Source organism: Thamnophis sirtalis, unplaced genomic scaffold (assembly GCF_051295495.1).
Source record: "Thamnophis sirtalis isolate CommonGarterSnake01/CBP01778 unplaced genomic scaffold, rThaSir2_p1.2 scaffold_16, whole genome shotgun sequence".
In the NCBI taxonomy this organism is placed as follows: Eukaryota; Metazoa; Chordata; class Lepidosauria; order Squamata; family Natricidae; genus Thamnophis; species Thamnophis sirtalis.
In genome coordinates, this window is record NW_028261396.1 from 2,376,118 (window position 1) to 2,391,560 (window position 15,443).

At 37.3% G+C, this 15,443-nt stretch overlaps 1 protein-coding gene across 3 annotated transcripts in view; it reads right to left on the reverse strand.

Annotated features, from left to right (window-relative positions):
• Positions 1-505: 505 nt before the first annotated feature.
• The window catches only part of TAF1B (TATA-box binding protein associated factor, RNA polymerase I subunit B), a 47,300-nt gene continuing 32,362 nt past the window's right edge, over positions 506-15,443 (reverse strand). For 2 of the 3 annotated variants that reach the window (XM_087702765.1, XM_087702763.1), the window contains 7 exons: positions 11,476-11,623; positions 9,946-10,123; positions 8,915-8,958; positions 7,867-7,957; positions 5,210-5,280; positions 3,665-3,887; positions 507-1,921 (listed from right to left, as the gene is read on the reverse strand). In XM_087702765.1, coding sequence (XP_087558891.1) covers positions 1,726-1,921; positions 3,665-3,887; positions 5,210-5,280; positions 7,867-7,957; positions 8,915-8,958; positions 9,946-10,123; positions 11,476-11,623 — 951 coding nt within the window. In that variant the 3' untranslated portion in view covers positions 507-1,725. Of the gene's footprint in view, positions 1,922-3,664; positions 3,888-5,209; positions 5,281-7,866; positions 7,958-8,914; positions 8,959-9,945; positions 10,124-11,475; positions 11,624-15,443 lie in introns of all 3 variants that reach the window. The other variant, XM_087702764.1, reaches the window with a different exon arrangement.

Genomic DNA, 15,443 nt, shown 5'->3' on the forward strand with positions numbered 1-15,443 from the left:
TAATTAATGTACTGTATGAATTTTGTATCCAATTTTTTAAAGCTTTTTTTACATGATAAAATGTCCTTCTTTCTGCTAGCTCTTTGTATATTCAGTTCTACTCTCATTGATTTATTAGGATATTTTTCCTTCTAGAATTTAATGGTTATCTACCTTTCTATTGTTTAAATTGTTATTCCAAGTCTTACATGATGGAATAATCTGTGCGGCATTCTTTCAGTGTTTGAAGAATCCCTTCAGCCTTTTTTTAACCCTATGGTCCTAAGTTTATTTCATCTTTTGACAGGATTCTGTTCTTAGTCCTCATTGCCCTTCTCTGTACCGATCCAATTCATCTAACACCTTATTCGAAACAAGGCATCCAGACTACAGGGGCTGAGGCTGGGGATCTGACCAAATACAGAATAAGTGGATGGTTTATTATGCCTAAGAAACAGCTGTTGATGCAGCCTAAAATTGCATTTTCTGCTTTGGCAACCTATGTTCACTCACATTCAGTTTGTAATCAACTAGTATTCCAAGTTCTTCAAAAGTATTGTTAGGGAGTGAAATATTCCTGATCCTCTCTCAAGTATATTTGATTTGATTCTCCTCCCCCAAGACAAACAAACAAACAAAAATCCTTTACCTGTCATTGTTATGGCCATCTTTAGCTGCTCTTATGAGTAACCTCATAAAGAGAGAATTAGGAAGGGAATGAGTCTGAAATTGTTCGGAGAATCAGATTGAAAAGTCGAAAGCTGCCTCTGCATTTTGAGAGAAAGCATTGTAACAAACGGCCTTCTGTTTCATTAGATTCAGATTTATTCTTAATTTCCAAAAAGGTAACATTTCAATATATCAAGTTTTATTGTGTTCAGTAATAAATACACTTCAATGAAAAAAATATTACAGAGGTATATAAAGAAAATATTATCTATAATGTTTATATTATACAATATAAATAAATGTATGAACATTTTACAACATCCTTGGTATTGCATAGAAAAAAACAAACTTTGGTGGTCAGATCTCATCTTTTCTACAATTTAACTGATGAATGGATGTGCAAGATTCAGTTCAAACGTATTACTCATCCAACAAATTCAGCTTGTAAACTCAGTTTGTATGAATCACAAACTCAAAAGTTTCCCAAACTGGATGTTTAGGAAATGGGGGTCTTCCCAGTATTATATGCATTTTGTGGAAAACTGTTATTTAACAAACTGGTTCATCTTTTACAAAATAAAGACTGCTAAGCAGGAAGAGACCTGAGAAAACAGAGGTAGCGTTCAAACTCATCACTGATATTTTTTTTCTCTTCACAAAGCTTGGTTATTAGCAATAACAGTAGACTTAGCAGTAGACTTATATACCGCTTCATAGGGCTTTCAGCCCTCTCTAAGCGGTTTACAGAGAGTCAGCATATTGCCCCCAACAATCTGGGTCCTCATTTTACCCACCTCGGAAGGATGGAAGGCTGAGTCAACCCTGAGCCGGTGAGATTTGAACCGCTGAACTGCTGATCTAGCAGTAGCCTGCAGTGCTACATTTAACCACTGCGCCACCTTGGCTCTTATTAGATTGGGCATTTGATTTCTGAAGCTGACCTAAATGTAAACTTAATTGCAGACAGGATGCCTTTATCTTAACCCGATGATTTCCATGGAATTAATGAGACGGAGCATGAAACTTACACGGATTATTTTTGGTTACTATAGGTCTTCATTACAATGGATATTGGCCTTATGACTTTTTTTGAATTTTGAATATTCTGGACTTCATATGCAATTTGGAATGAAACAGTTTATGTTCTATTGTAGATACTTCTTCATGGATGAGATAGGGCGGGACTCTCAGGAGGAAGGAAAACAGATCTAACACAAAGCGATAGGTATGGGGGAAATCCGATTCATTGTACCGTCCGTGAGGACTGCGCGTCCTAACAAAGAAAGAAATAATGTGATAAGAAAAGTAGCACAAATGTATTCTAAAATTAAAAAGACCAAATCACAAATACTAATCACCTTAAGGGCTTAAAATAAAGAAAGATTCCCAAGTCAATTTCCTTGGAGGAAAAGCAAAATATAAATACAAATAAATAACAGACAAGATAAGTTAATTAAGACTGAGCTATCTATTTGGGTCTTGGTTTTAATGTCTATGTAGTACTTCTGAAATCATAGGAATTATGTCCAAAATACCTGCCGATAAAAGACAATGGGGAAGATGGCTACTGTTCCCCTGTCCATGTTTATTAGCTTTTTGAATGCATCTGCTTAGTCATAATGCTAGACCAGAGGGCCCTCAATGAAACCATTACAGATCATCTGATGTTCTTTACTGCAAAACACAGTAATACAACGAAGAGTAGAGTGGCACGACAAAACTACGGTCCACTAAAGCGCGCCCAATTAAAGCACGTACCTGAAGTCATCAGCAGCGCGACAAATACGACCGCGGAGAAAAAAGGGCGCTTTTAAAGCAAGCCGATTTACGTTAAGGTAAGGGTTAGGTTTAGGTTTAGGTTTAGGTTTAGGGTTAGGTTTAGGGTTAGGTTAAGCGTTAGGTTTAGGGTTAGGTTAAGGGTTAGCGTTAGGTTTAGGGTTAGGTTAAGGGTTAGGTTTAGAGTTAGGTTTAGGGTTAGGTTTCGGGTTTACGCGTTAATTTTAGCTTTACCGCTCACAGCGTGCTTTTTTCGTCGCGCTGTGATGACGTCAGGTACGCGGTTTCGTCGAGCACGCTTTAGTCGACCGCGGTTTTGTGGTGGAACCGAAGAGTAGTGGTGTCGGATAGAGGTCATTCCATCAGTAGAACAAATCATAATTTCAGATTCATGTTTCTTCCCCTAAAATATACATTTTCCAAAGCAGAACTGGGATACATTTAGGAAATGAGTGAAGGTAAAGTGAGTAATCCATAATACTGGATGTAGTCTATAATCTTTTGCATTGTTTGCCTTCAAAATAAATCTGTAAAGTCATACAGTCCCTATCTACACATAGATTGTTGACACTCTGAGGAAGAAACTTAGATAAGGATCCAGAAACATAAATATTGAAGACTGTAACTTCAAGTCAGTCATAGTCATATAAACTGGGGAAAAGACGGAGTGGTTGAGGAGTTGTTTGAAATTCAAACCACAAGGTAAATACTACATATAATTAGCAATATTTAGCTGCTTTTGTGTAGAGGTTTTCATTCTCATTTTGGTACTGGAAAGTATAAGCTGTCATTGTCTCTAATGGCAAAAATAAAGGAAACGAAACTACACGATTCTCCTTAAAAACTGAATCTAATGACTAATTGGATTGACAGAGTTGTGTGAGTCTGATTGATTTCCAACAGTCACCATACTATATTCACGTAGACGTATCACAGGGATGGCATTTTTGTAGGACTGTTTACAGGGTTGCCTACCAGGCAACCCTGTAAATTTCTCAAATTCAAGAGCTGGTACACGAGCTGTTTTTCCAATATTTTGAGGCAGCCAAAAGTCATAAACCTTTGTTAAACCTTCCTCTGAAAAACTGTTTGTTAAGCCTTGCAGACTGTGAATGAAAGGAATTCAGAGTCATGTAAACAAAAGGGGTTTTCCTGGGACTAAGAATCTGCTTCTTGCTTTTTAAGGAAGCCTCGGTCAGGACAAGAACATACATTTTCAACAAAAGCATTAAATATTTACCTCTTGCACTTTTTAACTGAACACAACCAATAGTCTCTGTTCAGAGGGGTGAAGATGTCCCCTTTTTGTTGCAAAAATGCTCCGAGACTGTGACCATGAAAACAGTCCTTTTTTGTGCTTTCTTCAGTCCAGTTGAACTGGAAAAGGGAAGTTTTTCGCTTCTCAGTTAGTTCCAAGCAACCTGTCAGGGTACGAAACTGCCTCTGAAGATCCATTACCATCTCTGCACAAAACAAAATACTACAATAATAAAGTACAACCAGTCAAGATTTGTTTTAGGTGCACCCAAACATTTCAGATTGTATGAAGGAACACCCTTCACATAACACATTCAAATCCTTTGTAAAAGTTGCCTCGAGATTCAATAGCAATAGCAATAGCAGTTTGACTTATATGCCGCTTCATAGGGCTTTCAGACCTCTCTAAGCGGTTTACAGAGTCAGCGTATCGCCCCCCACAGTCTGGGTCCTCATTTCACCCACCTCGGAAGGATGGAAGGCTGAGTCAACCTTGAGCCTGGTGAGATTAGAACCGCCGAACTGCAGATAACAGTCAGCTGAAGTGGCCTGCAGTACTGCACCCTAACCACTGCGCCACCTCGGCTCTTGGGGGGAATAAAAGGAAAAACCTACTTGGTAGAAGCTATTCAATGCTAGTTCTTATATGTTAAGGAAGTAAGGAGATACTCTTCGAAAGTGTTCTTACTAGGGCGCAGAATGGGAAAGAGAGCCTAGAAATGGATTCGCTGGAAGGAATGGTTCTAGGAAATGCTTAATGTTATCTACTCGGAAAGATTAGGGTGAGTGATCTAGCTAGAGAGGATCTGCTCCTGTAATCCTGATATGTCGCACATACTCTGGTAAATCACCTCGCAAGTCCCCTGTGTAAGAGGAGCAGTCATATAAATCATATAAATCAACAAACATGCAAATGAATAAAACTGATTCTATAAGGAAGGGGGAAGGAAGGAGGGAAGGAAGGAGGAAAGGAAGGAGAGAAGGAGAGAAGAGTGGAGGGAAGGAAGGAGGGAAGAAGGAGAGAAGAAAGGAGGGAGGGAAGGGGGAAGGAGGGAGGGAAGGAAGGAGGGAAAGAAGGAGAGAAGGAGAGAAGAAAGGAGGGAAGGAAGGAGGGAAGGAAGGAGGGAAGGAAGGAGAGAAGGAGAGAAGAAAGGAAGGAGAGAAGGAGAGAAGAAAGGAGGGAAGGAAGAAGGAAGGAGGGAAGGAAGGAGGGAAGAAGGAGAGAAGAAAGGAGGGAGGGAAGGAGGAAGGAGGGAGGGAAGGAAGGAGAGAAGGAGAGAAGAAAGGAGGGAAGGAAGGAAGGAAGAAGTAGGATTGTTGTATATTGTCAACTGTAGGGGAGAAAAATTGTTACAAATACATATTATTAATAACAGTTATGAGATCATATAATTGTGAATGTATATATGAGAAATAAAATTTAAAAAAATTGATTTTATAATGGAAGAGCACGTTATTTTGGCCTCTCATTCTCTGAACAAAAAAGAATATGATGTGTATTTTAGGAAAGGGAAGTAAGTATACTCACGTTTCTTCTTGAGGACAACGTACTTTTCAGAGGCTGAATATAGTAGTGGCTTCTCACATCGCCATAAACGCCTAAAAATGAAATACTGGCTGTGAGTGCATGGAAGAAACATCTAAATATCCCCAAATGGTCATGTTACAATCAAACCGATGTACAGGTCCCCCTTCCCTTAAGTTCTGAGAGCTGAGATACACTCACAGCTTACATTATGTCACCCTCCCACATACACAGTTTTACAGGACTTCTAACTTTATCGTTCTCTCTTTAGTAGCATTATTCTTTCCTCAAATGGATAGTGTTCAAACAGACGGCTCATGTCTGTTTAATTGTATGTATAGAAAATGTCAATAAATTATAAGTGTATTAAAAAAAGACTGAGTGCGTTAATAAAGGATACGAGAACAATGAGAGTTTAAAATGTTAGTTGATACATAGGGGACCTTGGGGAAAAACATGGAAAAAAAGAAATGGAAAAAAAATAACCCAAAATGAAAATTGAAAGCCTGCAGGAAGATAAAATATTAACCCCCATATGAAAAAGGAGTAGCAATATAATTTCCCAACACAATAAATAGAAAATATATAGATGCAAAGAAGAGGAAACCCTTTGGAATAGACTGAAACAAATTATAGTGCAGAATACCGTAGAAGAGTTAACGCCATAGAGTTATAGATATGAAAAAGAATACTAGGCAGAATGACTAAGCGTAAGAGTCTTTTGTGGATGAGGAACAGAGCAGAACAGACAGAACAGAATCAGTGAGGGGAATTTGTGAACTTTTTAGAATTATCCATAATGCTGTATAATATTATGGCTTGCAGGAATTGGAATTCATCCAGTTCCTGCTAATAGATATTCTGTTTAAATAAACCTCACAGAAAGCCGTGCACTTCATTGTTTAAGCAGACTCTCTTCACTGCGAATCAGATAACCTCTGACACAGTAGTACAATATTACGCATAGTTCTGAAGAATTTACACTATAGTGTATTAGCTAATGATTGCTGCAAAATGATAAAAGAAGCATATAATATACTGTATACTGTAAATATAATGTGAAATACAGAAGGTTGCAATGAACAAAAACAAACAGAGCAAGAATTAGTTAAACAAGCTAATGCTTAAAGCAGGCTGGGTAATGGAAAACAATTTCGATTATAATAAAATATAGTTCTTCAAGTGAATGAAAATGGCCAATAAGGAATCTTCAGCAGAATGAGTTGAATTAAAAACAAAAAAACATAAAATAATTTGGGATAAAACCGACATGAGGAAATATTTGGAATATTTTTGAGATCCTTAGGGGAATGATAATGATTTGCCAAAAAAAATGGGAACAAAATGCACATCCAGGCAACACACTGATGAAAAGGAAACATAAATATAGTGGGAATGTTGAGAAATCAGAAGACTACACGTGTAGAATGTATATTAAAGAAATGTGAAAATACAGACATGCTTGTGAGGTGGAGAGTTGACATGTAAGTATTAAAGACTGTGCCTGAAAACTGAAATGTAACACCAACAATATGGTTCACCAGCAAATGCACGCTAGTCAAATGCGCGCCGACAAAACCGCGATGACAAAACCGCGACGTCAAAATTGCGTGCCAATCAACAATCAACAAACTAGGACGTGAAAACAACCTTATAACCCATCCACCCTAACCCTAACCCTCACCCTAACCCTCACCCTAATCGCGGTTTTGATGTTGCGGTTTTGTCGGCGCGCATTTGACTAGCGCACATTTGTCGGGTCACGCAACAATATCTGATAGGGGACTTCAACTTAGAGAACAGCAGCAATGGCAAAACTAATAGCGCATATCCACAACAGAAGTCTGAATCCATATATACAACTTAACATACAACTAGGCAAATACAACCATTTACAGTATGGCTTCAAAGGAGCTCTAAATGTTTATACTCACTGCAAATTGGTCTGAGTTCCCAAAAAAAGGGGGAGGTTAGAGTGGGGGAGGAAATCACAGCAAACAGTTAAATGTAGTAATATGTATTAAAGATAGAAAGTGAAGACATTTTAAGATGAGCCGGTGATGTTGTGTGACGTTGTTGCAAGGAATAAACATTTGTTGAAAAAGTGAAATGGCTACATTTAGGGGAAGGCTTCTGTTCACTTTGTTACCAGGAAGTGAGATTTGGGTGTGTCAGGGAAACAAGTGGAACGTGGTGGAAAGCGGGTGTTTAAGAAGGCTGACATGGAAAATAAGAAGAGATAAAAGTCAGGACTGAAGAAGAGGGACCAAATATTAAAAGTGAATGATGTACACTAAGCCGGTTTGGTCGTTCAAACAGAATGAATGAGGGTCGAGTTCCAAAAGAAATATACGAAGGAGGAATAGGTTGAGAGTAACAGGAAGACCGATAAAACTATTATTGATTGAAGTTGATGAGAAACTGAAATAAAGGGAAGATTAAAGGACTGAAAAAATGGATGAAGCAGTGTATACATGTGAGGGAAGCAAGATTGGTTCACATGGATATAAAGATAATGGAGAGATGCAATGACCGGTGTTGATATAAACTACATTAAGCTGTATTTTCTTTTCTTACAATGCCCTATTTCCTTTGGCTCACTATTTCTTACTCCTTTGCTTTGTTTCGCATAACTAAGAGAATGTATTTAAGAAACATACCTGATTCTTTCTTCATTATATTTTTTCTGCTCCACATCCAGAATATTCTTTACCACCATGTACCATTTTCTAATATCAAAAATCTGACAACCTGTAGAACAAGAGAACTTGTAACTCTTCTCTTAAAAGCATTCAACAGAGAAACAAACTCGGAAAGAGGCAAGCCTTATTACACAAACAAACCAGGCCAACTCTTTCCACTTTGCAATTAAATGTGCTACACTGATTTTCCGATATCCTAAGATGAAGCGCATATATTAACTAATACAAACAAGTCTACTTCCTAATGCAGATTTTCAAAGATAATGATTTAATCCCAAACAACCTACACCGAAGCCTATAAAATGATTTTACCGGCTTTGTCACCCTGTGACAAAACCATCTTCATTAAACCATAATAGTTTATAGTTTATAGTTTTATTGATTTAAACCATAATAGCTCTCGGAAACACAGCGCCCCACTGACCCAAAACATGTAGGTCATCAAAAAAGTTTAATATGGATCACAGCTGTGGACAGCAGGAACGTTTGAGGGAAACTGCATTGAAAGAGTGAGAGACCGTGCGAAAGAAAAGCATAAACTTGCAGCCAGTCTGTGAATGCCTGTGACTGAATTTTTAACTTATTTATTGACATAATAAATTTCTACTGCTTTTAAATGGGGTGTGGTTTTCTTCATCGCGGTTTTGTCGTCGCGCTTATATCAAGGCGGAGTTGTGGGCGCGATTATGACATCGCGTTGTAATCGGCACTATTTTGTCGATCGCTGTTTTGTCGGGTCATGAACTGAAGAACTGGTTGATTCATATGATCTCTGAATTCACTGACTCAAAACTTATATCCTATAAGTAGCAACTGTAAAAATTCAGGCAATCCCTTGAATATTTTTAAAGTCATCTGCCAACATATTACAAACCATGCAGAGATTTTTTTTCCTAATTTTGAATATTTTTCAGACAAGTCTTCACAATTATAGATACTTTAAGAGGAATGGTTGAAATTACAAAACTTAATCTATATTGCTATTTTTTAAAAGATTGGTTACCTTCTTCATTTTTTTTGTTTCTTTCCTCCGTGTAGTTTGCTAGCAACCTGAAAGTACAAAATGCTAATCAGATTGGCTTCTTTATTGGAATCATGACCCTGCGTTTAAACTTATCAAAATGTATTTGGTGGCGCAGTGGTTAAATGCAGCCACCAAGGTGGCGCAGTGGTTAAATGCAGCACTGCAGGCTACTGCTAGATCAGCAGTTCAGCGGCTCAAATCTCACCGGCTCAGGGTTGACTCAGCCTTCCATCCTTCCGAGGTGGGTAAAATGAGGACCCAGATTGTTGGGGGCAATATGCTGACTCTCTGTAAACCGCTTAGAGAGGCCTGAAAGGCCTATGAAGCGGTATATAAGTCTACTGCTATTGCTATTGCTATATTTAATATTTGAATTACTACCACTGGGCTGTTTAAAAGTACTGTAGTCTGTCAGCCTTATATTTACACTACATTACAAATGAGCATCTGCTGCCATCAAAGAGGGGCATCGCTAAATTTTCACATGTAGAAATTCAGGTTGCCAGCGCAGCCCAAATATTAAACTTCACTGCGTCAAAAGAATTTTTATCTGCCTGCACATAAGATAAATAATACTTTGATTAATACTAGGTTCAATAAATTCTGACGCTATTAGGGCTTTAATGAACACAATTTGTCGTAGGAAAATGGGAAAGGGAAATGCAAGTTGCAATTAATTTTTTTTATTTATTATATTTATTAGGTTTGCGTATTGTCTCTTGTATAGGAGCTCAAGACGGTACTTAGTGCTGACTCCCTTTTTCCAAACAACAACAATCTGGGGAAGAAGGCTGGGCTGAGAGAAACTGACTCACCCAAAGGTATCCGGTGAAGAGGCATGGGTGAAAATTAATATTAACCAAACAAGAAGCTATCTTTTATCTAAACCATTTTCAATTCTTAAAGATTTTTTTTATAATTAAGAACATTTGACTAATAACTTTACAATTCAGAGTTGCAAAGTTAAATATTCTCTTTTTAAAAAAAATAAAAATAAAGATAAGGACACTTACCACTCATATTCATCATCCAACAAGAATAGAATTTTCAGCACTACTATAATAATAGCTACGGCAAGTATATCGTATTTCACTTTCCAAGTGGATTTATTGCCAGGATGAAGCGTCAGAAAGTCTGTTTCACCAACACCAATTTTTTTTATCACTTTACAAGTCCATTTATTCATTTCATCTGAATGGGAAAAAAAAATTGGGAGCAGCCTCAAATAGCAGTTAGACTTATAGCAGTTAGACTTATATACCGCTTCATAGGGCTTTCAGCCCTCTCTAAGCGGTTTACAGAGTCAGCATATCGCCCCCAACAACAATCCGGGTCCTCATTTTACCCACCTCGGAAGGATGGAAGGCTGAGTCAACCCTGAGCCGGTGAGATTTGAACAGCCGAACTGCAGAACTAGCAGTCAGCTGAAGTAGCCTGCAGTGCTGCACTCTAACCACTGCGCCACCTCGGCTCTTATGTTACAGAATGCAACATTCTGAAATAGTCACATCAACCAATAAGCTACATATTGTCTCTCTGAAATAGTTACGTAGTTGCAAGTAAACATGCTTAGCCTTTAGGAATCAGCATTTCAGATAAAATGGAAAATCGTATTAGAATATCTCCTAGTACAAAGTAGACCGGGCTCAGTAAAAATAAAACTCTTAACAACTGATTGTTTTGGCATTACAAAACTAAAGTAAAACTCCATAAACTTCCAGCGATTTTTGTTAGAAAGTATAAGCAATCAGAAACTTAATACACTAAGTAAAATTAAATTACAGTTCATGGTCAGGTCAAAAATTAAATTTAAAAAAGTATGTGTTGAGGTTTTATAGATTGATAGTATGATTAACTTAATTGTTCTTGGTTTTCTTTTTACGTTATTACACTAAATTCAGAGCATAATGTAAGAATCTTTCTGACTTTTCGAGTTAGCAAGGATGTCACAAACCTTCACTAGATGCAGTGATGGTCTGAATAGATGTGATAGATGATAGACAGACAGACAAAGATCTTTATTTTTGTTTTGTAAAGGTTCAATTGCTTGTTCATTGTACCCATTATCTTGTTTTACTATAGGACCCTCTGTTTCAAAAAATAAGGTTTTGACCAGAGGTGGGTTCCTACCAGTTCGCACCTATTCGGTAGAACCGGTTCGTCAAATCTACCGAACCGGTTAGAAGAGGTTCCACCAGTGGACCCGGAAAGCAGGCCACACCTACAGAAGAGGTTCCAAAAATTTTTGAAACCCACCACTGGCAAGGATCTTGTAACTTGACAGCTTTAAGACTTGCATGCTTCAATGCCAGAGTTTCTGAATAGCTATTTGGACCGAGCTAAGTACTAATTCATAATTTCATGTCCGGTCACATGGGCAGCAAGCCACTCCCATCCAGTCACATGGGTGGCAAGCCACACCCACAAAGGAGGCCACACCCACAGAGTAGGTTCCAACAATTTTTGAAACCCACCACTAGTTTTGACCAAGAACATATAAACAACTAGAAGATACTAAAGTAGACTACTAAATATTCCCTTACCAGGCAAGTTGATTTCCATCATGTATTTCATGCAAAGAATATTTGGATGAAGAAAGCTGCCCTCTGTTATATCTGGAAAACAAGGCAGATCGATGAAATCTGCAAGGGCATGCATTTTTTTATAAATATCCTCATACTTAGGCCAAGACTGAAAAACAAAATATGTAAACAAATATTAGAATGGACAAACTCATTTTCTACAGGATTTTTTCCTCATCTTGCTCAAAACAGATGCCTATGTTTTCTTAGCTACCCTACAGAGCCCCACGTATTATGCAGAATTCCTCCAGCATCAACTTTAATCCATTATGCTCTTTTGAAAAATACATAGCCAAAACATAAATATCACAGGAACAAATTAAACAACTTTAATTTTAAATTATTTGTTCGCAATAGCTTCAGACTATATAATCATTATTATCATGCACTTACTGATATATACTATAGAAACATACATAGATACATTTACACACACAGAGGAACAAATTAAATAACTTTAATTTTAAATTATTTGTTCACAAATAATTGACTATATAATCATTATTATCATGCACTTACTGATATATACTGCAGAAACATACATACATTTACACACACACACACACACACACTTTATATATACATAAACAGAGAGAGAAAGAGAGACAGAGAGAGAGAGAGACAGAGAAAGAGAAAAGCAGGATAAATGTAATATTATTGTTCACCATAGAGATGTTTAAACTGGATTTTGAATTTTTGACTACCTGTCCAGGGAAAGTAAACTCTATAGGATAGATCCAGATTACCTTAATTCCACAAAGGTAGAAGAGTTAGAATAGGAAAAATATCCCATGGATATTCACAAATGTTGCTTTTGCTTTTTTAGACACTTATTTTTTGTGTTGTCACACCATTTCTCCTTTTTTCTCTGACATATCTAGAGTGCTTCAGACACACAAGCGACCTGTTATTATAGTTGTGCTGGTCAGTGGACATGATAAAAACTCCTGAATTTTACAACACATGGACAGACTTAACATACATTCCACTTGGAAACTCTGAGCATCTTAGGCCAAGCCAAGTTTCAAAATGCTAGAGAATTTCTGGAAACTTGGTGCTCAGACAAATTGACCATCAACAGACACATAGAAATAAATAACATCTACATACCATTCAAGAGAGGCAACCAAAAAGCCATAAAGGAAACAAAGACCAAAATACTTTCTCACTAGCAGTTAGTATCCAGATGAACAGACATTAACACCGAGATTAACACTAGACAAAAATCAAAAAGTAATACTCCAATCAAGGAAGCACAAAGTAGAAAATACTATTCCCAGCGACACTGACAGTCAACCACTAGTACATAAAACAAGAGAAAACCCCATTCCCTTCTAGAACCAATGATGTTACCCAGCATGATAATGAAACATCAAGGAAACAACCAAGCTCAGAGAGCATCAAGGACCTTATAAGAGCCAGCGTCCCCTGGCCTTTTCCTACTCAAAAGATACGTATTGGTGTAGGATAAGCAGCAACGGAATAGAAGACATTTCACTAAAGAAGCTTCCATGTGCTGAAGATTCTCCATTCCCGTTTCACCAATTATGCGACTGAACAAAATAGTTACATTACTAAATTGGACAAAAAAAATGGGGAAACAATGCAGAAATGGGGTAAATATTTTTATCTATGGCATAACAGTTTTTCTTCCCTTGTTTTTGTTTATTTAAAAGACTGGTGATACAACATTCATTCAAAACATTTTAAGCTTTACCGCTCATTAAATAAGCTCAAGATTCCAGAGATCAGAAACATACAATGTGTATAATTTAAAGAAAAATTTTGTACCCGAACATAAATAGAAGCTGTATTACTATAGTCATGAATGTTCAGATCAGCAACTTTTTTTTTCAAAGTCTCTTTCCTATCTGGAGGTTTTTCTTGAAAAACCAGAAATATTTGTATTACCAGACTTTTGTGCATTGGGTTTAATCTGGCCTTCAGCATTTCGGGACGTTAGTTTAAAAGCAGGATTTAATCATGGGAATTACAAGCTGGAAGCAACATCCTTTCCTAATATCCATGACATCTCTGAACATAATCTCTCCCAAATTTTTTTTTAAAAAATATAAGATTTTAATTAACATAAAATGAACCAAACGTGTAGGTTTTATTCTGAAACATATGAATTGAAATAGCAATTTTTTTCAACGTTAAACAATAATGAGGCATATAAAGATTCATGTGTGTATTGAAACAAATGGTTTAAGGAAGACAAATATTTTTTTAATGGAGAAAATTATACGGTCATTTTCATGACTATAAAGGTTTCTAGGCTCAGGCAAAACTGCAAGTGGGTCTATTGCTTTAAGTGGAAATCCCTGGAGTAAAAGTGACACCACTATACTGTAGGAAACTAAAATTGCCATCAAATTAATTTGTGCACATTGTAGGGAAGGCATATTTCATTCCACCATATTCCACCATTGGTGGAAAGAGACGGTACACATGAAAAATGTAGCCATTTAGTAGTTATCACAGTACCATTCTGATCTCATAGAAAGTCAATGTGAAAAAGTGTGTAGGAAATTACAACAGGCCCCCACTCCACACACACACACACACACACACACACACACACACACCACATATATTCAGAAATGCAATTTCTTACATTCAGCTTGCCTTAATAGGAGAGAACTACAGCAACATACGGTACATGAAATTTCTGAGATTTTGCTTTTATAGGTAAAGTTTAAATATACTTTAAAGAAACAACTCTCAACCTGTCTCCAGAACCAAGTTTCAGAAAACTCTACAACCTGTCATTAAGATAATTAATACTGTAATTATCTAAAGGCTTTAAAGAAATATTTAACGTAATTTTTAGGTGCTAAACAATTCTACTGGGCTAGAGCCATTCATTTAAAGAAAGCTAACTAAAAGCGATGGTGAACATTTTAACTACAAAAGGCATTTAGATATATACCAAGCCATATAATTTTTTTAAAAAAATTGGTATATACAGGAAATGGTGAGGACCACATTCATCCCACCCAAAGCTACGTGAATAATTTTCCTGTTCATGTCCATAATAGTGACATTTTCACTGACATTAGCAAAAATTAGTCACATTTATAATGTGGCTACAGACCTCCACAGAGACAGGAGGCATAATCCAAGCAAACCAGAGATTTCTGTCAACAATATAATTTTTTCTGCAGCTATTTAGCTGTTGAGTCTTTCTCTTCAAAAACAATAGAAGCCATTTGGCCATCCAGCAGGGCAATGAAATATAGTAAGACTGTTCAGGTAAGGAAAGCATTTATACAAATTTGGACATGCCAAATATATGCACGCCAAGATGAAGTTCAGAACAGAAGAACTTTAAAGCCCAACACCAACATTTAGAGCAACCTATAAAAAATTGATTAGCCTATTACAAGCATGGAACTCTATTGACAAATCAGTTGGACTAGGAGCTGGAAGAGCCAAGTTCTTGTCCATCTTCAAACAAGGAAAATCACCTGATGGTTCTAAATTAATCTCAAACCCACCTTCCTCGTAGGGTTGTGGGGGGAAAAATATATATACCACAGTTAGATATCAATGTATATTTTAAAAAATACCAAAATACTACTGACCAGACGTGTCACTAGAAGCCGATCAGAAGACTACAACTGATTTATCTTGGCCATGTCATGTCATGCAAATTCACTGGAGAATCAATGATGCTAGGAACAGTTAGTGGAACAAGAAGAAGGGGCGACCACAGAACATGCTGGCTTGGTAACATCAAATCTGATACATAGTTGAACAGCCAATTGCCTCCAATAGACCGATCAGATCCCACAGATTAGGCCTCCTCCGAATTCCATCCGCCGGCCAATGCCGACTGGCGACTACCCGGAGGAGAGCCTTCTCTGTGGCTGCTCCGACACTCTGGAACGAGCTACCCGTGGAGATTCGGACCCTCACCACCCTCC